This window comes from Equus quagga, chromosome 5, assembly GCF_021613505.1.
Source record: "Equus quagga isolate Etosha38 chromosome 5, UCLA_HA_Equagga_1.0, whole genome shotgun sequence".
Lineage (NCBI taxonomy): Eukaryota > Metazoa > Chordata > Mammalia > Perissodactyla > Equidae > Equus > Equus quagga.
Genome location: NC_060271.1, coordinates 46,426,921 through 46,449,811, shown reverse-complemented (window position 1 = coordinate 46,449,811; position 22,891 = coordinate 46,426,921). Strand labels below are relative to the sequence as shown.

At 58.3% G+C, this 22,891-nt stretch overlaps 2 protein-coding genes across 3 annotated transcripts; both read left to right on the top strand.

Moving 5' to 3' along the window:
* Window positions 1-645: 645 nt before the first annotated feature.
* On the top strand, window positions 646-16,784 carry CCDC27 (coiled-coil domain containing 27). The gene is made up of 12 exons (XM_046661788.1): window positions 646-1,262; window positions 1,676-1,806; window positions 2,981-3,091; window positions 3,697-3,848; window positions 6,565-6,744; window positions 7,858-7,942; window positions 8,170-8,580; window positions 8,902-9,032; window positions 11,271-11,348; window positions 11,675-11,887; window positions 13,929-14,033; window positions 15,629-16,784. The coding sequence occupies exons 1-12, from the start codon at window positions 724-726 to the stop codon at window positions 15,752-15,754; spliced, it is 2,262 nt and encodes a 753-aa protein (XP_046517744.1). The 5' UTR covers window positions 646-723; the 3' UTR covers window positions 15,755-16,784.
* Window positions 16,785-16,931: 147 nt separating this feature from the next.
* On the top strand, window positions 16,932-22,842 carry SMIM1 (small integral membrane protein 1 (Vel blood group)). Of its 2 annotated transcripts, none has more exons than XM_046661325.1 (4): window positions 16,932-17,035; window positions 17,366-17,481; window positions 19,162-19,361; window positions 19,692-22,842. In XM_046661325.1, exons 3-4 carry the CDS (start codon window positions 19,252-19,254, stop codon window positions 19,816-19,818), a joined length of 237 nt encoding a protein of 78 aa, XP_046517281.1. In that variant the 5' UTR covers window positions 16,932-17,035; window positions 17,366-17,481; window positions 19,162-19,251; the 3' UTR covers window positions 19,819-22,842. The 2 variants fall into 2 exon arrangements, with proteins under 2 accessions (XP_046517281.1, XP_046517280.1); XM_046661324.1 differs by having other exon boundaries at window positions 16,954-17,084.
* The last annotated feature ends 49 nt before the right edge of the window (window positions 22,843-22,891 follow it).

Genomic DNA, 22,891 nt, shown 5'->3' with positions numbered 1-22,891 from the left:
CCAGGACGATCTTAAGCCTTATTAGCACAATGCGCGATGCATGCAAAAGCATGATTTCAGACTACACCTGCACAGGCTTATACCCACCTCCACATGTGACGTATTCTCTTTGGAATATTCATTCCCTGTCCCAAATAAAGTCCCCGATTTTCCTTTGCTGGAGCAGCCACAGCTTTGTGAAGTCATTCCCTGTGGTCTCCTTTATTTGCAAATAAAAATTTTTACTTTGTGTGACAACTACATCTGGCAAAGACTTTATTTCGACTCACCAGGAAGCGGACCCACCATGGACTGGTAACAAAACCTTTTCGGGCAGTAGCCTGGACGTGGCGACCATGCCAACACGACTTCTTAATGTTTTTTGCGAGCCCAAGGCCTGTGTGTTCAAGAATCTGGGACGGTGAGGTTTTACTGAAATCACAGTAAGCTTTTCTCCAGAAGACGTCTCTCCCCTCTCCACCACCAACTCTATTTTTAAAAAAGAATTACAATTTTCAGGTGTTAAGAAATGCTTCTGAATTGTGGATTTTAACCGAGGATGTTAAATTTTCGCATCGGAGGCACTGATGTCAGATTTTGAATAAGGTGAAACACTGATGATTGGAGGAAAAACCCCCAGGAGAACAGGCTGCTAATGCCTCGGCCACGTCTCCCAGGCTTGTAACATCCTGAGATGTAGCGGAAACAGCTTCCAGGGCCCCTCCCAGTAGAAAATTAACACGAATGACGTGCCCTGTTTCTATGGAGACATCTGTGATGCCATACACTGCTCCCAGGATCCGAGAGGACATGGAATTTCAGAAGCTGGTCTCCTGCTGGCCTGTGTCAGGGGCAACTCCACGCTGGGGGCCGTGCTCCCCTCACACCCTGCTCCAGACCGAGATGCCCATAGGAGCAGTCTGTCTAAGTTATCATTCAGGAGGCAACCCTTGGTCCTTTTGTCCCACCCTCCCGATGTTGCCTATCGGAACCAGCACACCCAAGAAGCGGAGTCTGGCGCCCAACTTGATGGAGAAGGGCCTGATGGTCCTCCGGAGTGTGGCCAGCCGGGACTACCAGGCCCCAGAATGGAAACTTCGCCAGAAACAGCGCTCCCTCAGCAAGTCGGCTCAGGCCATCAGCAGCTACTACAGGAAGATGGTATGGGGTCTCGAGGGAGGGTGGCCGGCCACGTGCAGCTCACTTGGAGATGACCTGCTTCTCCTGCTTGACGAAAGGCCTCACGGGCTGGTCAGCCCATACAGCATTCCAAATATGTTTTGGTGATGGATTAAGATAGGTAGATTCCAGGAGTGCAAAGAATGGAGCAGACCCGAAGCCCAGGAGAGGAGACGCACTGTTGCCCTGAGCCTTCCTTAGGGGGTCTTGTAAAGGAGTGAAGGGGGGAGAAGAGAAAATAAGGAAGGAAGAACCCGGTTGGGAGGGTCATGCACCTCCCATGCGCTGGGAGTCTAGAGAGCCAGCCCCCAGCTCTCAGGGGCTTCCTGAATGCACGCCGTCCAGGCTGAGCTGACGGCAGCTTCTAGAGCAGGGCCCACATGACTTGCAGTTTGTTGGCAGAGGGGAAGACGGCTGCAGTGGGGAGCCATGACCAGGCCCTCAGGATCCGCTGCCAGGAGAGTGGCTTCCCGGGTCTCTTCTCTCAGCAACTGTCATTTTTCCCACTCTGCCAGAGCGAATCCAGGCAAGTCGCCAGTGCCGAGGACACCAGCTTTGTGTCTGGAATGGAGGAACTACGAAAGGCATTTCTCATGCGTCCTGGCTGCCCCCAGTTTAGCACCAGGGCCACGTCCATGTCTCACTTTGGTGAGAGCCACCAACAAGGGGCCCCATGTGCACACCTCCTCCCTCCCTGTCTGTGTCGGGCCACCTTCCAGCACATGGCAGCCTGCGGGGGGTGGCCAGATCGGATGTGCACCTGCAGCTTCTGAAATTCCCTCTGTGCGGAAGCTTGAGCTGGAACAAGCAGCTGAGACCGCAGAGGGAGGGACCCTTCTCCCTGTCACTATTCCTACTATCTGTCTCCCAGCCTTCTTGCTTTCCTATTGTCTCATTCAGTAGGGTTGTGGGGCAGGGAAGAGGGAGAAGTTGAAGATTCTGGAAGCTTCCAGAAGGAGGTCAGTAAGGCCAAAGATAGCTCATTAGGAACCAGTCGCTGTAAGAATCCTTAGCAATGGCTTTGTCTAACCCGACATTGTTCTGATACAAAATATGAGGCTCAGAGAGGGCAACCAAGACGATCAGTGGTTACCGAGGGAGCATCAGTCAGGCCAGCCATTGTTCCAGACCTCTAGGCTCCAGGACCCGGGCTGGTCCCATCTCCCTACACATGATATTATCCTTAGGGAAGGTGGAATCAAGACTTAGTGCTTGCAGCCAGCAACTGGGGCCCTGTTCATGGATGGAGCCAGCAGTCGAGCAAAAGTGGGGACCCCAACCACCCATCTAGGCTCTAAGCTCCCCCTTTCTCAGTGCCAGGGCCTCAGAGAGTGGCCAATGCTCCAGGACCATGAGTCGTGTGGGCAGGTGTGTAGGAAGGGCTGAGGGACCACACAGCATCCTGGGTGCAGGATCTGTGCCAACATACTGCTCCCAGGGCGCCTGCCATTGGTACAATTCGCGACAGCTTAGAGGAAATGGGGTCTGCCCTTTGGGGTGAAGGGGCTTCTGCAAAACTTTGAGGAGGAGCTGTTCTGACAGAAGGGAACTCGGGGTCCATCCTCCCAGGGGAGGGGATGCATCAATTTGCAGAGATTAAGTTGCTCCTGCTCAATTTCCAGTGGACACACCAAAGTGGGTAGGAGGACGGAACAATGTTCTGATTCAGTTCCAGGGCTCAATCCCGTGCATCCACAGAGAGAAGAAGTCACCTTCAACCCTACCCCATGTTTAAAAAGAAATGAAAGAATAGTGCCTGCCCTGGAGGTCCTGGTGAGGTGCAACCTTAGCGGTCACCAGCTGGCATTTTAACATCCTGCAGGTTCAGCCACGACCGTCGCTCTGCCAGAGGAACTGTGTGTCAGCCCCAGGACCTGGAGGAAGAGTGATGACTTATTCGACAGCCAGCAGGGTTCAGATGTGAAGGCGGACGGTGAGGGCAGGGCCTGCTGGGCGCCAGGGCGGGTGCACCCATGGGGTCCCGTGGGGGCCTCTCCTCGGCACCCAGCGCCGAGGGCCTCTGCCTGCACCTGCAGGGGCCTCTGCTACCTGCTCCTTTCCCATGGAACTCCCTCCCCAGGACTGCCTGCCTGGCCCTGCGTCCCTGACACACAGGCCCCTGGGATGCATCGCTTCTTGAGTCAGGAGACCCAATGTGACTGTTCCTACAGAAAAATGTACTTCTGTTTATCCAAAGATGTACTCCACACCCACATGTCTGCTTTGCCTGAATGCAAGGAAACCCCTTGCAGTGTCCAGGGCCACCTGTGCATGGGGCAGCATTGGGATGACCTTGTTGCCCTGACTCCCAGGCTCTGGGAATCTCCAGGGGTGCTGACGCTTCCCTCCATGTCTTCAACACGCACCCTGGGCTGGGTATGGGCAGATGGACGATGGTGGTACGAACCAGGAGACAGAGAGGAGCCCAGCAGGGCAGCGAAGGGTTTCTGAGGGGAGTCTTGACAGGGGGACGTTATCCTGGAAGACGCTAGGTGACTCAGCACAGGAGGACTGTGAATGCTCCCTGCTTCTTGGCAGGGCACCTGCTCCCCTTCAGCAAGAGTGCCTGCGAGTTCAATTACTTGCGGAAGAAGAGCGAAGAGTTGAGCCCGGTCACCAGCACCTCGGTCCTAGAGCAGAGCCACCCGACAAAGCAGACACCCTGGTACATCTCGGTCATCCACGAGAAGGTAAGGCCGGGCGCGGAGCCCTGGGCACGGATACTGGCCCTACTGCCCCAGCTCTGCATCCTGCTGGAGAGGAGGCCCCACCCACCCCGGGGGCTCTTGTTCTGGTCGCCCCTGCGAGGAGGTCCCCAGATGTGGCCTACATTGGCCTCCAGATCCCCTCCTTTGGCTTCTGTGAATCAGACATTTGACAAATCTTCTGTCCTTTGTCCATCTTCTTCCCAGCGGGTGGCCCTTAAAGCTGGCACGGATCTCGCCAACTTGTATGCAGCTCGACACACATTATCCTGACCGTCAACTAGCCACACACCTTTGACTTAGTAATTCCATTTGGGAGAATATCTTCTTAAAAATAGTAATAATCAGCTTGATACGTAAAGATCCACCTGTGAGTCAGTTCCTTGTGGTCTTTGCGTTTTCATCAATGTTTGTGAGAGATTGGCTTGTAATTCCCTCGTCTGCTTTTGGTGTCAGAGTCATTCTGGCCTCAAAACAACAACAACAAAAAAGGTTGGGAAGCATTTCCTATTTTTCTTTTTCTATTCTCTGGAAGACTTTGCACAAATCAGTTTTATCTCTTTGGTAAATTCTGAAGAATTCATCACCGGGGCCATCTGTGCCTGGAGATTTCTTACAGGGTTGGTTTTTAAAGTAAGAAATTTCTTTTAAGATATTCAGATTTCCTTTTTCCTCTTGTTGCAGTTTTGGTAAGCTATGTTTTCCTAGGAATATGTCCATTTCAAGTAAATTTTCAGATTTATTAGCCTAACTGTGTACATAATAGTTTCGTATTACCTCTCCAGCATCTGCAGGAGAGTCTGCAGGAGATTAGAGAGCCTCCGTCATTCCTGACGCGGCTGACTTGTGCCTTCTCTCTTTTTCTCTCCATCAGTCTTGTTAGAGGTTTATCAACGTTCACAGTCTTAGAATCAGCTCCTTCTTCTTTTTTTTAAGCTGGTAAAGCTTTAATGACAATTATGGAAATGAGTAACACAAAATATCGGGTAGTTGGTGGGTACACGACAGGGACTTGCAGGGCCCTGCTGGGGCGGGTCCATGAGTATTCAGTTCACTTTATTCCTGAAACACTACCCCTGCGTTTATGATAGACTTCACAGTTTAAAAAGTGTTCATACCCTTTCACCAAGCAATTCCACTTTTGGGAAATAGCTTGAGGATGTAAGACGATAGAGTCACACAGTGGGACTGGTACTTATTTATGGGGCCAGCCCCATGGCTGAGTGGTTAAGTTCGCAAGCTCTGCTTCGGCGGCCCAGGCTTTTGCTGGTTCAGATCCTGGGTGCGGACTTGGCACCGCTCATCAGGCCACACCAAGGCAGCGTCCCACATGCTACAATTAGAAGGACCCACAACTACAATATACAACTACATACTGGGGGGATTTGGGGAGGAAAAAAAAGTTGCTAGAGTCACACAGATAGATATAAAAGGATGTTCTTTTCACTGCTGTTATTAATCCAAACAGCAGGGAAGGGATTTACTAGCTTGTGTATGTGAACCAACCAGGGGAAGGGCTGCAGGCTTGGCTGCCTCCAGGAGCTCAAATGGTATCCTTAGGGTTCTGTTTCTTGTGTCTCTGCTGTCATCTGAGCTGTCACAGGTAGTGCTTCTCCTCTGGAGGCAAGAGAGCCACCAGCAGCAATAAGCTCGAAGTGTGCGAAGTGAGAAGCCCCATCAGAAATGAGGGTCTCCTTCCCAGGAAGCATTTTCTGGTCTGGGACTCGTGCATGTGTTTCTGCATGATTACTTTCCCCTTTGACTTTAATAGTACAAATAATTCCCACATACCCTTCAGATTCCCTGAACACTGAAATTTTGCCATATTTGCGCCATCCTTCTCCCCTACCCACCCTCCCTTCCTGTATCATCCATTCTTGCACTTAACGAACATAGAAGGAAGGGAATAATTCAGTTTAGTGTGCAGTTCTTTTTCTGAATTCTTAAGATGGATACCTAGGTCATTGATTTTCCATTTTTCCCCCTAATAGGTGCATTTTAAAGCTATACATTTGCCCTTAGTCACAGCTTTAGCTATACCCCATAAGTCTTGATATGTCCAAATGTTCATTATTATTTAGCTTAAAATATTTTCTAATTTCCTTTTGGATTCCTTTTTTGACTTGTGGGCTACAGGGAAGCCTATCATGTAATTTCCAAACATTTAGAAGACTTTCCAGTTACTTTTCCTTCCAGAATTCTGTCTGGGATCACCTCCCTCCTTCCCTCTAGTATTTCTCAAGGTTCAGGTCTGCTGGTGGTAAATTCTTTCAGCTTCTGTTTGTCTGAAAACATCTTGCATCTCCAACTTGGAAGAATTTAGGGTGTTGAGATTTGGGGAATGGAAGGCTGAGGGGCAGAGGGCCCTGGGGTGACTCTCGGAGGGAGGGTGTTGCTGATTAGATGTGGGGCCACATAAAGACTGGCATCCTCAGTCACAACTGGAGGGCTGCCCAGGAGCCCCAGGCCTGAAGCAGAGGCTGCCACAAATCTCCCCAGCAAGGATTTCAGACCTGCCCGTAGGCAGGATGTGGCTGCAGTAAAGAAGCTCACATCTCGGGCTCGGGATTTCAGGGTCCCGGGGCAGCAGGTCTGCTCTTCCTGGGCCCGGAGCTGCTGTCCTGTGGGTGGGCTGGAGAGAAAGGAGGAAGAGTCTGTGTGGCTCTATGGCACATGGGACTGCCCTCGTTTTTCTGCCCAGGACCGCTGCCTGTTCACGCTGGGGGAGGAAGTCCAGCGCCTCTCTGAGCTGCAGGTGCAGGTTCAGAAGAAAGACGAGGAGATCTTGGCCCTCCAGGAGGAGCGGGAGGCCCTGAAGAGGCAGCTGAAATACCTCCTCAAAAGCAAAGGCGAAGAGGCCTCAGGGTACCAGGGCATGCGGGTGAGCTGAGCGCTTGTGCCACAGGCTCTGCTTCCAAAGCGTCCAGACCTCCTGGTGACCCTCAGGCCACCTGGAAAATCCCCGGTCATCCTGGAGGGTTGCCAGGTCCTCAAAGGAGCTCCCACTGGGTCTCAGGGTTTTGAGCTACAGGCCAGAATCCAGAGGACAGTAAATAGGAGGATGATATGAAGAAAGAGCCATGAGCTGACAGCTAGACCCCTGTGCTTTGCTGCCGGCTTGCTTTTTCCCTGGAGCAGGTTATGGTACTCTCTGGGCTCAGTTTCCCTACCTGTAAGATGAGGGCCCCATTCCTCTGAAATCCTGGAGGATGGAAGGCCCCCTCCAGGTGATGTCCCCAGACCTGGCCTGGCTGTGGGCCCCATGGGTCATGGTGGCTTGGATTAGCCTGACCCTTTCTGGCTGTGGGATGCTCAGTGTTCTTGCTTGTAAAATAGGGATGGGGGTGCTGTCCTCCCCCAGGGCTGGGCAGAGGCCTGGATGGGGCAGGTACTGGCAGTGTGCAGGAGCAGCTCTGTGTGGCCCCAGGAAGCAGTCACTGGTCTTTCTCACACCTGACTGCTTTCATCCCTGAGGAGGCAGCCCACGTTTATGCTGGGGGCACACATGAAGTGGGGGTTGGGGGCTTCAGACCATTATAGAATCCTCCAGAGAAAGCTGCCCAGACATGATGGTAGGGGGCCAGTAGGCAGGGGGCAGCAGGAGTCTGGAGAGGCCTGGAAGCATCGCCTGCATTTCCAGCTCCCCGGCCTCCCAGGAGCTGTGAGATAGGCGTGAGAGGGCAGGGCGACAGCAGTGACATGCAGCGTGAGCATGTCTGAAGCTGGCCCCCGTCAACTCTTCCAAATGAGCGTGTTCATTACTGGAAGGCCACTCACCGGGGCCATTCTGGGGAGCCAGGAGTCGTACGGCCCCCCAGGGCTGCCATCTGCAGGCCACTGCCCCCTCCCCGCACTGACACAGCACCCTTGGCACGAGCATGGCGGGCAGAGAGGCTGCCGTCCCCCTTCCAGGAGGAAGGGTCTCGGCAGCACATCACCTGGGGGAGCTGAGGGAGCAGTCTGAAACCCTGAGGCTCATGCGGGCATCTTGCAGGAGCGGTCCTCAGAGTCTGCACCAAAGGTGGTGGGGAGGCTGAGCATCCTGAAATCGTTCTACAGAGATGAGGAGGAGCAGCACTGCTTGAGGCAGGTGTGGGCGGGCCCGGAGGCTGGACGAGCAGCTTGGGGCCCGGGTGATGCCCAGGCCACATTATCCCACCTGCAGCCCTAACCTGGTGGCCTTCCCCCAGGTGTAGGCCCTCAGCCACCCTCTGGGGAACAGGAGAGGGGTGGCGGGGCAGATGCCAGGAAAGCAACCCCAGGCCCCGAACCTGGGGAGACTATGCGGCTCGCATGTCTGCGGCAGGGTGGCGGCACAGTGCCCCTGCCCAGCATCCATCCCTCTCTCAGATGCAAGAGGAGTATGCCGTGAGCGACAGAGGCAAGGACCTGGAGGCAGGCGGTGTTGAAGAGGAAGAGAGCCTGGAAGGGGAGGCCGAGAGGGCAGCGGACAAGGGAGCACAGGACCATGAGGGTGGGACGGGGTCTGTGCAAGAGGAAAGAGGTCAGGAGGAGGAGGAGGAAGTGGAAGTGGAAGAGGAAAAGGAGGTGCAGGAGGAGGAGGACGCCGACGCCAACCTCGGCAGGAAGAGGACTTGGTCCCTGGACGAGGTGTTTGAGCAGGAGCTGATGGCGCAGCTGGAGGAGTATGAGCAGGTGATCCAGGAGTTCCAGTTCGAGCTGGAGATCACTAAGACCAGATACTCCCTTGCAATAGGTACGATGCTGGAGGATGCCAAGGCAGAACCAGCGGGCCCGGGCTTAGCAGCTGGGATGCCCAGGCACTGCCAGCTTTGTCCAGTGGGCAGAACGGTCAAGGGTCCACCCTGTCCTGCTTAGCTGGGAGGCACCCAAAGGAAGGCACCCTGGGAAACTGAAGGAGGGGGTGCCTGGTGCTGGACGCCTGGGTAGGAGTCAGCAACCCTCAGCCTGGGGTCGCAGGGCCCCTTGGAGCTGACGTGGTGACCCCAGCCCCTCTCTTCCGCGTCTCATCATCACCTCTGGCTCCCGCCTCTCCTCTCTCCCACTGCTCACTCAGGGGTCATCACATCTTTGCAACGACAAGTGGATTTCCAAGAATCCCAGCTGCAAAAGATCAACACGGAAAACGAGATGCTGGAGAAGGAGCTGCGAGAGCGGAAGCGTCAGTTACAGGCCATGTCGGACAAGGTGCGGTGTCCTCAGTCACTCTGCAAGCACCGCATCCCTTCACTGGCCCTCCCAGCAGCTTGGAGAGGGGGCGCCATCCATCCCATCCCACTGATGGAGATGCTGAACTTAGGGAGCTGAGCAACTTGCCCAGGGTCACACCACTGATAGTGGCGGAGCTGGGCTTCGCATCACGCCCCGCCACAGCCTGGCATTGCCCTCTGGTCCAAAGGGTGGTCCTGTCTCCTAGGCCACTTGGCTCCTGGCCACTTCTCGAGCATCTCCTGGCCCCTGCGTCCCAGGGGTGAGATCCCCACCATGCTTAGAGAGGTGGCCCCTCTGCTGAGCCCACTCCTCGAGAAGCTTTTAGTTTCTACTTTTATCGAAGTTATTCGTGCACATAGCTTAAAGAATCAAATGGTTCCACAGGGCTTGTTATGTGAAACAGGGGTGTCCACCCATCTCCCTCCCCCAAGGCAGCCACTTTCAACTCTTCTAGCTGGTTCTTTAAGAACTGCTCTCCATGTCTCTAGATAGCACGTCTATAATGCCCATTCTAGATTTTTCTCCATCTTAGCCTTATCTGACGCTTCCCTCTTTCCTCCTCTGGCTCCCCCACACAGGAAATCTACCCCCAATCCCATTCTCTCACGGTGTCAGTGGGTTGACGTTGCATTTACAGCATTAGGACACTTACCGGTAGCACACGCATGAACTGAAACCCGTTTTGTGAAACGGTATTAAGATTCATAAACCACATTTTAAAACTGCTGCACCCCACATCTTTCTCTTTCTTGATCTGCTCCCCTTATCTTCTTTGGAGCACATCCTTCGGTAGTTTTTTGAGAAGAGATGAGTGGGAGTAAATTTTGAGGGACACCATAGGTCTGCAGATGTCCTTGTTCCACACAGGAATAGAACTTGGCTGGATCCAGAATTCCAGTTTGGAAAGCACTTTCCCTCAGAACTGTGAAGGCCTTGCTCCATCATCTCCTAGCTCCCGGGGTTGCTGGCGGGAAGCCCACCGTCTCCCTCATGCTTGTGCTTCCTTACAACGTGGTTCTTGGTGTTGGCTGCTTCCTCTCTAGAAAGTTGCAAGATCCTACCTTTGTCCCAAGTGTTCTGAAATCCCACCAAGTTGCACCTTATTGAGCGTCTCTTTTCATTGTCCTGGCTCGCAGTGGCCAACTGGAGACTTGGGCCCTTCAGTTCTGGAATTTTTCTTTGTTTATATTGTTTTTCATTTCCTCTTCTTTTTAGGAGATTTCCTTGACTTTGCCAACAGCCCTCCGCCTGAGTTTTAATTTTGTTCCAACACTCACAATTCTCGAGACCTCTCTTCTGTTCTCTGAACGGTCCTTTCTCTCCCTTTTTGAGGCGTGCTCTTTTTTTCCCCCTCAGTTGCGATATCTTCTCTTACTTGGATGAAAGCGTTAATGAGAGTAGTTGTTTTAACTTCTTGCACCACTTCTATCTCTTACAAGATCCTTTTGTAAGTGTGTTTGTGGTCCCTGTCACCCATGGGAGAACTCTGTTCCAGAGTCAGAGCTGGCTGGTCCCTCCGAGCGCGGTGACAACGTTGTGCTTCGTGGCAGAGGCGTGTGCTTGGGCGTTTAAATGGAGAGTTCAGTGCTGGTTTTCTTAGGTCTTTCCTCTTGGTTTGGTTAGCTTCCCCTGGAATCTGGGAAAACTGCATGAATTTCTTGCCTGGAATGTAAAGGCCTGGCTGCCTGTATTCTGGGAGCCAAGTGGGGACGAAGGCTGGAGTCTGCATGTTCAGCACCCACACTCCACCTGGCGTCTGGGATCCCCCCCCCACCCCCCCACCCCCCCTGCCCCGCCCCCCCCCCCCCCAACATCCGGTCTCCTGCCAGGTAGGGAGGGGCGGGTACCTGTCTACTGAGGGTTGGAGGCAGTCTGCGGCCGTTAGTTTCTGAAACAATGTCGCACCGATTCTCCCCATTTGAGCCTCCACGTCCAGGAGAGCCGGCACCACCAATTTCTGAGACTCTGGGGACTGAGTGTGAATCCGGCTTGTCTTCAGCTGTCCCTGCTGCTGGCTCAGGATTCAGCTTTCCCGGGTCTGCTCCCCAACTCCCCCAGCATCTCTGGCATTCCTTCTCCTCTTCTCCCCTCCTTGACAGAAAGCTCCCTGCTTTCGTCTTACTGAGGTTCACGGGGTTGAAAGGTAGACATGAGTGTTCAACCTGCTACCTCGCCGCGGAGCCCCTGAGCCCGCCCCTCCTCTCTGCCTTCCAGTTCTCCAACCTCCGAGAAGACAAGAAGCACACAGAGATGATGGGGCTCATTGAGAAGGACAACCATCTTCTCCGACAGGTGACCACTGCGGGGATTAAAAGGTCAGCAGGTCACTGTTCTTGCTGTAAGTCTTGATGCGGTGATGGGGGAAGGTGAAGCTGGGCAATCCCTTCACAGCTGAGTTGGCGCCCACTCGTGGGCAGCGCCCCATTCAACACACCTCAGGAGCGCAAATGCACACAGCGGCTCCTCCCATTGCTGGGTCCGGATTTGACCTGAGGAACTCAGTGAGAGTTGGTGGCTTTTGGGGGAAACAGGGATGGGAACAGGTGTAATCATTTTGGGCCAGATCGGCCGACTCCTCTGTCCCCCATGGCTGCCTCCCCCCGGCCCCCGGCCCCTAGAAAGTGTTGGAGCTGGAGAGTGAACTCACCAAGCGGGAGCAGACCATCTCGGAGTGTGACGCCAAGGTCAGCCAGCTGCAGGCCCAGGTGGACCTGAACCAGAAGCACCTGCAGAGATGGAAGCAGCTGCAGGAGGAGATGCAGAACAAGAATGAGATGGTCCAGCAGGCAGAGCAGCGGGCCCTCATGGCCCTGGAGATCGCCCACTCCAGGGTAGGCCCGGCTCCCTCCTCCTGAGGGTCCTGGTCCAGCAGCAGGCAGCGCAGAGCATCAGGACCTTGTGGGCGGCTGACCGGGGGCGGACCATACTCTGAGTGGCCAGGTGCTCTGACTCAGTCCCCTGCATCCCAGCCCCTGGCACGGAGTCGATGCTCCAGAAATGGTGGTGGAGGAGGGGGCAGGGGTGCGATGGGGCACAGACACTTTACTCAGCCGTCGAGGCAGGAGGCAGCCGGGTGGGCGAAGGTGGCCTTGATGACCCCGTTTGTGGAGAGCGTCTTGGGTTGTGCTGTGAAGGGCCACAAGGATGTGGACAGCCAGCCAGGAAGGAGAAGGGCCCCCAGTGGGAGGGACATAGTAATAATCTGTAACTTATCGAGTGCGTGCCATGGGGCAGGCAGTGTCTGAGCATTTTATATGAGTCATGTGACCCTGTTAACAAAGCCAGATGTCCTCAGTATCCTCACCCTACAGAGGAGGAGGCTGCAGCAGGAGAGGACAAATATTCCCCCCGAGACCCCAGAGCTGCCTAGAGGTGGGGTTTGAAGAGAAGGACCCCTCAGAGCCCCCAGCCAGATGTGAGCAAAAGCACAGTGGGAGGCCGGGTGCACCCTGCTTAGGAGGAACCAGGCCGAAACGGGAAACCAGTGAGGAGCTAACCTGACTCAAGTCACCAAACCAGCCAAGTGAAAGGCCCCTCCCACACACGTAGGCTTTTGAAGCATTTTCCCCACCCTCCAGGAGCACCAGCTCTGAGCCAGCTGTGTTCTCCTGCCTGTTTGGGGCTGGCCTCCTGCCGACTGGCTCAGGCAGCATCACTGAGGGCCCCCCCACATGCCTGTTATCTTTTATGAGACCGTGTTTCCCATCCAGCAGTAGTCCCAGCTGGAGCATCAGATGGCCGATGGTGTCTAGATTTCATTTCCTGTGCCAAATCACGTTGGTTTGGTAGAGCCTAGAATGCTGTGTTGAGAAAGATTCTGAGGCTAAGTCTGGGGTCAGTGGAAAGGAATGCCGTGAGTGATGAGTGGTGCCTGAGACAGGCCTGTGCACGGGGCACTGTGGCTGGACACCCTGGTGACCGCCACCCCTTAGGCAGCAGAAGTCACTTCTGGCACAGAGAGAGCACCCCCATTCCCTCGGTAACCCCCACACCTAGCACGGTGCCTGGCACAGAGCTGGCATCGATACATAGAAGACAGAAGGAAAGGAAGCCCCTCCCCACATTTGCAGTCCGGGGCCTTTAATATCCCCGCTGTCGCTTGAATCCTTTCCCAGAGGCAAAGCAGACATGCTCACAACCCTTTTAGACAATGCTGAGTCTCCTAGCCTGGCTCTCACTCAGCATTTCTGCATCTCCAGGGCTTCTGGACACTCAGGATCCAGGAGATGGCGCTGAGCTGGTTGCCATAAGTTGGGGGACCCTGTCTGAGGGCTTCTTGGGTACAGATTGGAGGGGTTTATTCTGAAGTCACTGGGGGCATGATCAGCTCACCTCTGGGGAGGCGGGCTGGGGCCGTGCACATGCACAAGGATGCTGATGACAGCAAGAGACTAGACAGCCTCAGCGGTCCATCCTGGTTAACACCTGGTTAAACGCACAGCTTGAAGTGTCTCCCAGTCCTGATAGGGAGGGGCCGCCAAGCGTTTCATTGAATCCCAAAGCAAGGGGCTGACTGAGCCTGCAGGACATGCCACTGTGTCCTGGAGAGCCCCCCTCCCCCGGTGTCGGGAGGAGATGGTGCCCGAAGCTCCTGGGGGTCGTTGGGAGCTTTTGTGGTTTTTTTTTTTAACCATGTGCGGGTTTTACTTTTTCCATTAAGACGAGTTAGTATGGTAGAAAATCTTTGGTTCAGGCCACGCTGGGTGGCTTTGATGGGGCACCGTCTAGCTCTCAGGCTGACCACGCCGACCTCTCCCACCCTCAGTTCCCAGTTCCTAAAGCCCAAAAAGCGAGCATTCGGCTACCTCCTGTAAACCTTACACGGGGCAGTGGGCGTGGCTCACGCCTTCCTTATCCTCCCTTTGCTGGCAGCTTGAAAGACTGAGAAACAAGATCATCCAGGCCACCTTCAGCACCTCAGGCATCAAGTCCTTGGCCACCGAGATCTCTGACAATGACATCCTGGAAGTCCTACAGGTACATCCAATGCTTGGCCGCCGCCTCATCCCTAGGGCCACATCTCCAGGCCAGAGCTCCCCGATCTGCAATGGGGCCAAAGGGACAGGCCTGGATTGGATGCTGGGGACCCCCATGCTCACCCTGGCTCACCCTCGTTCACTGTGACCCTGGGGTCATCCTTTCTTTCTGCTCAGGCAGAGACCAGATCTCCCGCAGGGGTGGTGATGTCAGGCAGCTGGCGAGGCTGGGGTGCTCTCAGCATTCCGTGACCGGTGGCAGCAGCAAGCCGTCTGGGGTGCAGTGGGGAGAGGGCCAGGCTGCTGGGGTCCTGGAGAGTCTCCTGCCGCAGGAGCCCTCCCCAGGCTCTGCCCAGCTTAGCCTTCTTGGCCATGCTTCTTAGCACCTTGGCATGGCCTCCACTGGAATTGTCATCTGCTGAGCCAGGACCCTGGCAAGGAGCTCTCTCCCCAGCCTCAGCCCCTGCCAGCTCCTCGCTGACCCCAAGCAGAGGCCTCAGAGGGACAGGGTGGTGTGGGAGAAATAGTGCAGGCTTTGGGGCCAGCAGGGGTGAGCTGTTGTCTGCCTCCCTTGGCGGAGAAGCTGTGGGCAGGTTCCCTCGACTTGGCTGAGCCCTAGAGCTTCCCCCTGCACGTGGGAGAGAGCAGGCATGGTGGGGCCCGGAGCTCTGGGGGAAGAGCCCCCGACTGACAGGTGCCCTGTGGGGGCCACGCAGGCTTCTCACCAGGGGCTGCTCTGTCTTCAAGCCCCAAGTCTCCCTGACAGCACAGCCCTTTGACCCCAGCAGGTGTCCATGACCTTCCGTCACCCCTGTTTCCCTGGGCCTGGCTCCTTTCCTCTGTGAAGTGGGGCAGGCCCTGGTCAAGAGTGTTCCTGTAGGGCAGTGGTCCTCAGGGGAGAGGACCCCTGCATGGGGACCTGCGGAGAGGTCTCTGCCCCTAGCTAACATTGTTTGGCGGAGGAGTGGGCGAGAGAGGATGGCCGGAGAGAGAGGATGGGAGGGAGAGAGAGAGGGATAGAAGGAGGCAGAAGGTAAGGAGGGAGGGGGGATGGGAGGAAAATGGGGAGGGATGGAGAGATGGAGGGAGGGATGCAAGGAGTCCTCAGCACCACCTAGTAGCCAGGAAAGATCCCCTTTCCTTTGCTGACGCCTGACACAAAACAGCAATGGGCCAGAGAGGAGGAGGGAGGGAGGAAATGGGACAGCCTCCCTGTGTGCAGGACAGAAAGGACTTGAGGGACAGACTTGAAAGGCTCTGAGGTCTCCGAGTCTAGGCTCCTTGCAATTCTCAGAGGACTAAAGTGATTTTAGCACCAGCTTCAGGGGTGAGCCCACCCGGAGCCCCCGTGGGCATCTCTCCCCAGCTGGGAGTTCCGCAGCTTCACATCTGTGGCTGGACCAGCCCGTGGTGGGAGTGTTTTCAGCACAGAAATGGCAAATGCTCCAAACCAGAGCTTTTTCTTTTTACCCCTGGAGAGCGGTTGTAAACGTTCCCCAGTAGCACACCACCGCTGCAGTGAGCCCCTCGGGGGAGGACGGATGGGGTCCCCGGCAGCCAGCATGCACCGCCGCCCTGGCTGCATTTCTCTTCCAGAAGATCATCTCGGAGAGAACCGACTACTACAATCAGTTGAAAATGAAAGGGGTCAAAGTTCCTCCCCTGCAGCAGCTGGAAATCTTATCCTCGGTGGGCAAACCCAAGAAGCCGGCCGCCAAGTAGGCCCCGCCCCACCCCCAGGTCTGGCCGGCCGCGGAGGCAGGACCCGCTGGGGAAGCGTCCCTGCGCCCTGCGGCCCCGCCTCTGCGCGCTGATTCCGGAGTAAACCTTGCTGTTGGCCACGGTCTCACCTTTTCCTTCCTGGGACTCAGAGGAGGCTTGGGCTATATCGACACCCCTGATTCCAATACTCACTCCTTGGGGGTCAGCACAGCAGCCCGCACCCCTGGCTCCTTACTGAGGAGACCCCACACTGAGAAGGGTCCTTCCGGTGGTCCCAGGTTTAGGAGGCCTGAGCCTGGGCTCCTGTCCACGGCAGTTCAGATCAGACCCCGCATCTGTCCTTTCCTTCTGCCAGCTGCACACACCTCTGAGGGCGCCCTGCCATGGGGGCTCCCCTAGCAGTGGAAGAAGGTGGGTGGAGGTGGGGCACCTCCGCTCCCACCCCCGCTGCTGGAATGAGAGCCCCGGGAGGGCAGGTTTGTCTGTGTTGGCCACCGATGTCTGTCTCCAGCGCACAGCAGGCTTCAGGCATATAACCACGTGCGGAAAGAAGGCGTCGGTCACGGCATCTTCTCTCTGCTCTCCACGCCGCCGTCCACGCATCCTCCCATTCACGCAGCACCTGCTTGCTGAGCGCGGACCCTGCGCGTGGCCGCCCCGCCCCGGCCTCTGGCCCCTGGTAGCGAGCTCAAGGACAACCCCAGCCGGGGCTCCGAACAGGGCGCGCCGAGCCCCGCGCAGGCCCCGGGGCGCCCCAGGGGAGCCGCCTCGTCTCTGTTCAAACCCAGACGGCCGGAGGCTCTCGGAGCTCCGCTTCTGCCTTCGAGCCGAGTCAGCTGGGTCTGGGGGGAGGACCGGGCGCCAGCGCAGGGCTGCAGCAGTGGGGAGGGCCGCGGAGATCCTGGCCGCGGCCGGGCCTTGGGAGGCGCCTCTCGTTGCGGCCCCTAGCCCCTGCGGCCCCTAGCCCCCTAGCCCCGGCAGCAAGCACCTCCTCCGCGGCGCGGTCAGCTCCCCAGCTCGCTCCACCCCGGCCCCGCCCAAGGCCCCGCCCCCGGGCCCGCCCCCGCCCCTCAGCTCGGCCCCCTCGCGGCCAGGCGTCTCTCCCCGCCAGCCCCATCTCCCCCGGCCTGACCCCGCCTCTCCCCAGGCCCCACCTCGGGCCCCGCCCACCTTGGCCCGGCCCCCGCGCAGGCACCACCCACCCACGGCCCAGGCCCGCCCACCCTGGCCGGGCCGGGACACGTCTGCCGCACGCGGGGCGGCCCGGGCCGCAGGCGCCAGGTGAGACGCGGGGCCGGGTGCAGCTTCCTGGTGCGGCCACGAGGAGGAGGTGGGTCTGGCTGCGCAGCCCCCGGCCTCGGAGGCGGCGGCGCCCCTGGCCTGCGAGCGGCGGGCCTGGGAGAGTGAAACTACGGGGGTGGGGGGCGGGGAGGAGGGGCTGTCCGCGGCCCACCGAGCCCCGGGGCCAACCCTAGGAGGGGCGGCCAGAGGTCCGAACTGGCCCCTAGCTTCTGCTGACCGCCTGAGGACGCCCCAGGGCCCTTTCCCTTCCCGGCGGCCCCTATCAGGCTGCTTCTCTTTGGCTTTTCTTTATTTTCTATTTTTTTTAAGGTGGGGGGCACCGGCTGCACCTCAGACCCCGACCCTTGGGCTGGGAGGAGGTGAGATCCACTTACCAGGCTCTGACCGTCTTCCGGGGCTCCAGAGGACGCCAGGACCCCACCTTTGTAAGTTATGGGCTCCTTGGAGGGGTTTTGGGGTCAAAGGGGTCTAAGGTATGGGGAACCAGTTCTCACCCTCCGGAGGCCACCGTACCCCCTGAGGCTCCCAGGGCTTGGCAGGTGCCCCTGGCTGGCAACACAGCCCCGGGCTTCTGTGACATGGTATGCCGTTGTGTGGGGGTTGGACACACACTTCCTGAGCGAGTGAGTGAAGTCCTCCAGAGCCTAGCTCCAGAACCTCACCGGCTTTGGTGACTTTGTCCAACCAGGACGACTTTGAGAACCACGGTCTGCATCAGTCAGGAATGCATTCTGCGGGTCGTGGCAGGACCCCGCTGTAGGCTTGAGTAGGTTGGGGTTGACTCTCCTCATAGCAAGAAGCTGGGCAGTTGGTGTGAATTGGGAGACTCTGCATCATCGGGGCTGGTGTTGCAGGATATATGGGATGGAAGGTGGCTGCTGCCGCTCCAGCCATCACATCAAAGCAGGAGGAAGGAGGTGGCTGCTGTTTCCTTCGTGAAAGCAAAAGCTCCCCTTGCCGCCTGCGGCACCCCAGCACTTCCCACATCTGGGAAAGCGGAGACCAGGGTGTTAAGCTTGTCTTAGCTATCACTTGGGGCTAGCACATTGCTGCCTGGAACAAGATGGGGATTCTGGCCTCTGGAGGGAGGCGGTGGACGTAGGCAGGCAGCTAGCAGAGCCGGCCCATAGCCCCGCTCCCGAACACACCCTGGGAATGCAGAACCCACACTCAGCAAACGCTTGGTCCCCCTTGGGCCTGAGAATGGCCTGAGTGGCCACCGCCGAGCCAGGGCTCCCACCCGGAGACAGGCTCTGTGGCTTGGAGACAGGCTCCCCTCCTTGCTCCCTGCTGGCCTGGGATTGGGGGCAGGCCGAACTCGGAAGCAGGGCAGGGGGTGGAGAACCACCAGGTTTGTGAGTTTCTGGATTGGCTGCTTGACTTAAGTGGCCCGCTGTGCCTTCGGCCTGGGTCCAAGATTACCTGGGAGAAAGGGCAGAGGTTCCCAGGCTGCTGGGGGCTGAGCAAAGTCTCAGCCCCTGAAAGTAAGGGGCCTCTCTGGCCTCTGAACCCCCAGCACGCCAGGGTGACCCCCAAGCCCCGGGTCCTCCCACAGTGGCAGGTGGGGGAGGGGCTGCAATTCGGACAGGCCAGAGGCCACAGATGCTGCCGCTGCCCAGGCCGCCAGGCCTCCTCCCCCCACCGGACGGGCCGTACCAGCCGCCGCCCCCAGGCCTGCCACCCCGCCTCATCCCTGTCTTCCCAGTCTCCAGGGAGCGGCTCTGGGGCCTTATCTGTCAGGAATGGGGAGGAGAGGAAGGCGGTTATCAGGCTGGCTGGCGGGCCCAGCAAGGACCCGCGAGTGCTGCCTCCAGGGTGGCAGCAGCTGTGCTGGGAGGCCCCCAGGGAGTGGGCCGCGTGGAAATCAGCCGCTCACATTCCTGAGGCAGGGCTTGGCGGACTTCAGCCTCCCTGGGTTGGAATTCCTGCTTTGCCTCCTCCCCTGTGACCCTGGGCAAGGGGCTTGACCACTGTGTCTTGGCTACCTTAGAAGCCAGATGAGGGGCTGCGGTAAAGAGGTCAGCCCCGCCCCCAGGCAGCCCCTCCTCGCCCTCAAAGTAGCCCCGCAGGGAGGCCACACTGCCCTCACCCGGCCTGCTTTGCAGTGAAGTCAGAGCCCTGAAGGAACGCACGCCTGCCTCGGTTTCCCCGCCCGTGAAGGCCTCCCCGGCCCTCTGCCCTCTGCCGCCCTCAGCATGCAGCCCCAGGACAGCAGCGTCCAGTACAGCCGGTGGAACAACAGCAGCCAAGATGAAGTCAGCGTGGCCCCTGTGTCCAGCACAGAGGAGGCCTCGGGCTATGCGAGGTGAGGGCCCGGGAGGAGCAGCCCCACGTGGTCCCACAGGCCGGTCCCACCCTCCACCTCCTCTGAGTCCCTCCTCTGTGTCCTTCCTCCAGCGTCCCCCATCCAGCCTCCCCTCCGCTCCACGCCGCTGGGTGCTCACCCGCAGTCGCAGCCCTGGGCCCTACACCTCCGTCTTTCCCCGCTCACCTCCCTCCTGTCACCCAGGTCCAGCAGAGTGCCCAGGCTGCCCTCCTGGGGCGCCCCCTGCCCCAGGCCCCCTCCTCCCCCAGCCAGCACCCTGCAGTCCACTCGGGCCCGTCTAGGCTCACGTGCCCGTGATTCTCACCCTAGGATCTCCCGGAAGCTGTGCTCGGGCAAGCTGGGCATCTCCCTGAAGGTGCTGGGCGGAGTGACCCTCTTCTGGGCTGTCTTCATCCTGGGCTACCTCACCGGCTACTACGTGCACAAGTGCAAATAGCGGTGCCCAGCACGCACCCTTGGGGTGGCCACACGCGCACACTCAGGGGCACGAGAGGGACACTGCTATATACGAGAAACCCCTCTGTATACACGTGTCCTTCCTATACAAAGCCTCCCCTGTGTACACGGACCCTCCTCCATATACATGGCCCCACTGGTACACACAGATCCCCATATACACAGCCCTCTTATATACACAGCATCCCTTGTATATATGCACCCCCCCCAAATACACAGACCCTCCTCCATATACACAGACCAACTCGTACACACGGATCCCCATATACACAGAACCTCCTAAATACGGTGCCCCCATATATACAGACTCCCCCCATATACACAGATCCCCCTATACACAGACTCCCTTCCATATACACAGAACCTCCTATACACAGCCCTATTCCTATACATAGCCTGCTCCACGCACAGACCTCAGGGGCAGACACAGCTCACAGGGCACAGGTATTGGCCCCAGGCACATGCGGACACCAGTGTGCTCAGCAGTCACAGGCCCCCACAATGGGCCCAGGCCTGGTGGCCTCAGGGTGGCATCTTCCCTGGATGGGTCCTGTGTGGAGCTGTATGGCCCTGGGCATGCCCCTGCCTTCTCTGGGCTCTTCTGACAACAGCTGTGCAAGGATGGCTCTGAGCAGGGCTGTGTCCCTCTGTCCACCCTCTGAGGGCCCGATACCCCGTCCTGGAAGTCATTTCCTGCGCAGAGTGGGGAGATGGGCCTCGGCCCATCACTGTGTCTCCCCTCCAGTACAGTGGGCGTGGTTCTCCCTGGGCCGTCCACCTCACTGGGGCGGGCCCGGCGGGAAGGCTTGGTTCCTCCACCTGTGCTATGCACATGGCCTGCGCCGTCATTAAACATCTGCTGAAAGAAAGATGGATGACGGCCTCTCCCACGGGTCCTCCAAGCCAGGGGTGATTCTCGGTATCCACCTGAGGGGAGGCTAGCTGGAGGGTGTCTGGACAGCAGCCGAGAGGCCTGTGGGAATGGTCTGTGCCGCACCCCCCCTTGGCCCTGGGCCTTGGAATGTGCGCCCTTGTGGTTGGGCCCTCTGGTGGGAAGCCAGAACATGGCACAGGCCTGAGGGCCAGGATGTGCCCAGACCTGTTCCTGCCTTACCTGAGCCCGGACAAGGCCGACTCTGGGGTCAGTCCTGCCACTGCCGGGCCTTCACTCCCATCTCCTGGCCCCCTGAGGGTCTTCAGTGCCGTCTCCTGGCCCCCCGTTCTCTGTAGGTGCCCTCCTGGGCCATACATTCGGCCCTCACCTACTGCAAACTCATGTCTCAGGCCTCACAGACCCTTGCCAGAAACATCTTAGGAAAGTGGTCCTCACCCCAGGACTGAGAGTGGGAGTCGAGGGCCGGTCATGGTCCTTGTGAGCCCTGAGATCGGAGGCCATCTTGCAGACCTGGTATCAGAGGCCAACCTGGCGGAGGGCAGGGCAGGCAGAGACCCCACAGGACTAGCCTTTGGGGACAGCAGCCCCACTTGAGGTCTGCCTAGGCCGGGCGGAAGTCGGGGAGCTGCACAGCCAGTTTCTGCAGCATCTGCAGATGCTCCCTGGCTCTGACCCGAGGAGGGAGGCCAGGCAGGGGTCTGGGAGCGGTGCCTGGTGGGTGTGCCTGGGCTGGGGTCCCCCAGCAGCAGTGCTTCACGAGGGGCTGGTGGCGGGCTGAGGGCTAGGGAAGCAGGTTAAGAGGCAGCGGTGGTGCGTCTGGTTCACTCAGCCCTGGTCTCTGAGCATAAGCTCAGAAAAGCCGCTGAAAAAACTCCTCCAAAAAGAGACCCCCACCTCCCATCCCTGTTTGGCCACACTTGGGGAGGGAGGGGTGCCAGCTTACCCACACTCGTGTGGCATCGCCCTGGCACCCCATCTGGAGTCCCCCCCTGCCATCACAGGATGGGCACTGGGGTGGGGGCTGTGGAGAGGTGGCCAGGGGCCACTGGCCTGGCATAGTTGGGCTGCATGGCCTCAGTGGGCTCCAAGAGGTGGGCAGTCTGCTCTGGAGGTGCAGGGGCTGGGCCCCCCAAGACCTGGTGCAGCATCAGCCAGGCGCCAGGCAAGGCTGCAGGACAGAAGGGAGGTGGGTCCTGGCCGCCCCCGGCCTCTCCTCCTCCCTCTCTCAGGCTGCTCTGGCCTCCCTGGCTTCCAAGATGCCCTGCAGGCTCCAGGGCCACGCTCCCTAAGCAGTTCCAGGCAGAAACAGGTCTGCTGAGGGACAGGTCAGATACAACTGGTCGGGGCAAGGCAGCAGCACAGTGGGGAGGGGGGGCGGGGGGAGGGCCAGGGAGCAGGTGCAGTCCATGAAAGGGGGGCAGTACTTGGGGCAAGAGGGGAAGTCACCTCAGTCTCTCCAGCTCAGTCCAGCACCACAGGGCAATGCCTGTGGGTCCTCACAAACACCTCCTGGGGTCGGGGGAACTGCATGGGCAGTGGATAGCAGAGGCCCATGCTGGGCTCCAGCCTGGATCTGGCCAGTCAAGCCCCGTGCACCCTGAGGCCAGCAGGTCTCAGGAGCCTGGTGCACCAGCCTGGTTGGTGGATACAGTGTCCCCTGCCCGTGGGCTCCACCAACATCCCTTACCTGGCCCCTGTGGGGGAGGCTGCAGGCAGAGGCCCTCAGGGTGCACCCCACTTCCATGCCAGCTGCCTCCATGAAATGGGACCCCCAGGCTCCAGCCAGACGGAGTGGTCAGGCTGGAGGCAGCAGCTCACGCCCCACGGTTCCCCAGGCCCTACACCCTGGGCCGAGTCCTTACAGCCCTGGGAGGGTTGGGGAGAGGATGGGACAGGACCCTGCTGAGTCCCCAGCCAGCCTCCTCTCCCATAGAAGTTCAGGAACTGGATGATTGCTAGGGGTGGGTCTCAGTGACTTGACTCCTTTGCGCATGCCCCTGGATGGGATCTACCAGGGGCTCCAGGGGGTGGCGCAGGGTGCTGCAGGAAGCTGGTTCCCAGGGTCTCGGGGTCAAGGGCAGTGGCTTCTTGGGCTGGGGCCTGTGCAACAGCAGTTAAGTGCCTCTTGCTCTGTGCTGGCAAGATCTGGGCTGGGGTG

Excerpts from the sequence above, each read along its gene's own strand:
- CCDC27 (XM_046661788.1), top strand. The coding sequence starts at position 724 with ATGACGTGCCCTGTTTCTATGGAGACATCTGTGATGCCATACACTGCT. Across the intron at positions 1,263-1,675 it reads AGCATTCCAAATATGTTTTG|CGAATCCAGGCAAGTCGCCA; the intron begins GTGATGGATTAA and ends ACTCTGCCAGAG. Across the intron at positions 1,807-2,980 it reads CACGTCCATGTCTCACTTTG|GTTCAGCCACGACCGTCGCT; the intron begins GTGAGAGCCACC and ends AACATCCTGCAG.
- SMIM1 (XM_046661325.1), top strand. The coding sequence starts at position 19,252 with ATGCAGCCCCAGGACAGCAGCGTCCAGTACAGCCGGTGGAACAACAGC. Across the intron at positions 19,362-19,691 it reads GAGGCCTCGGGCTATGCGAG|GATCTCCCGGAAGCTGTGCT; the intron begins GTGAGGGCCCGG and ends TTCTCACCCTAG.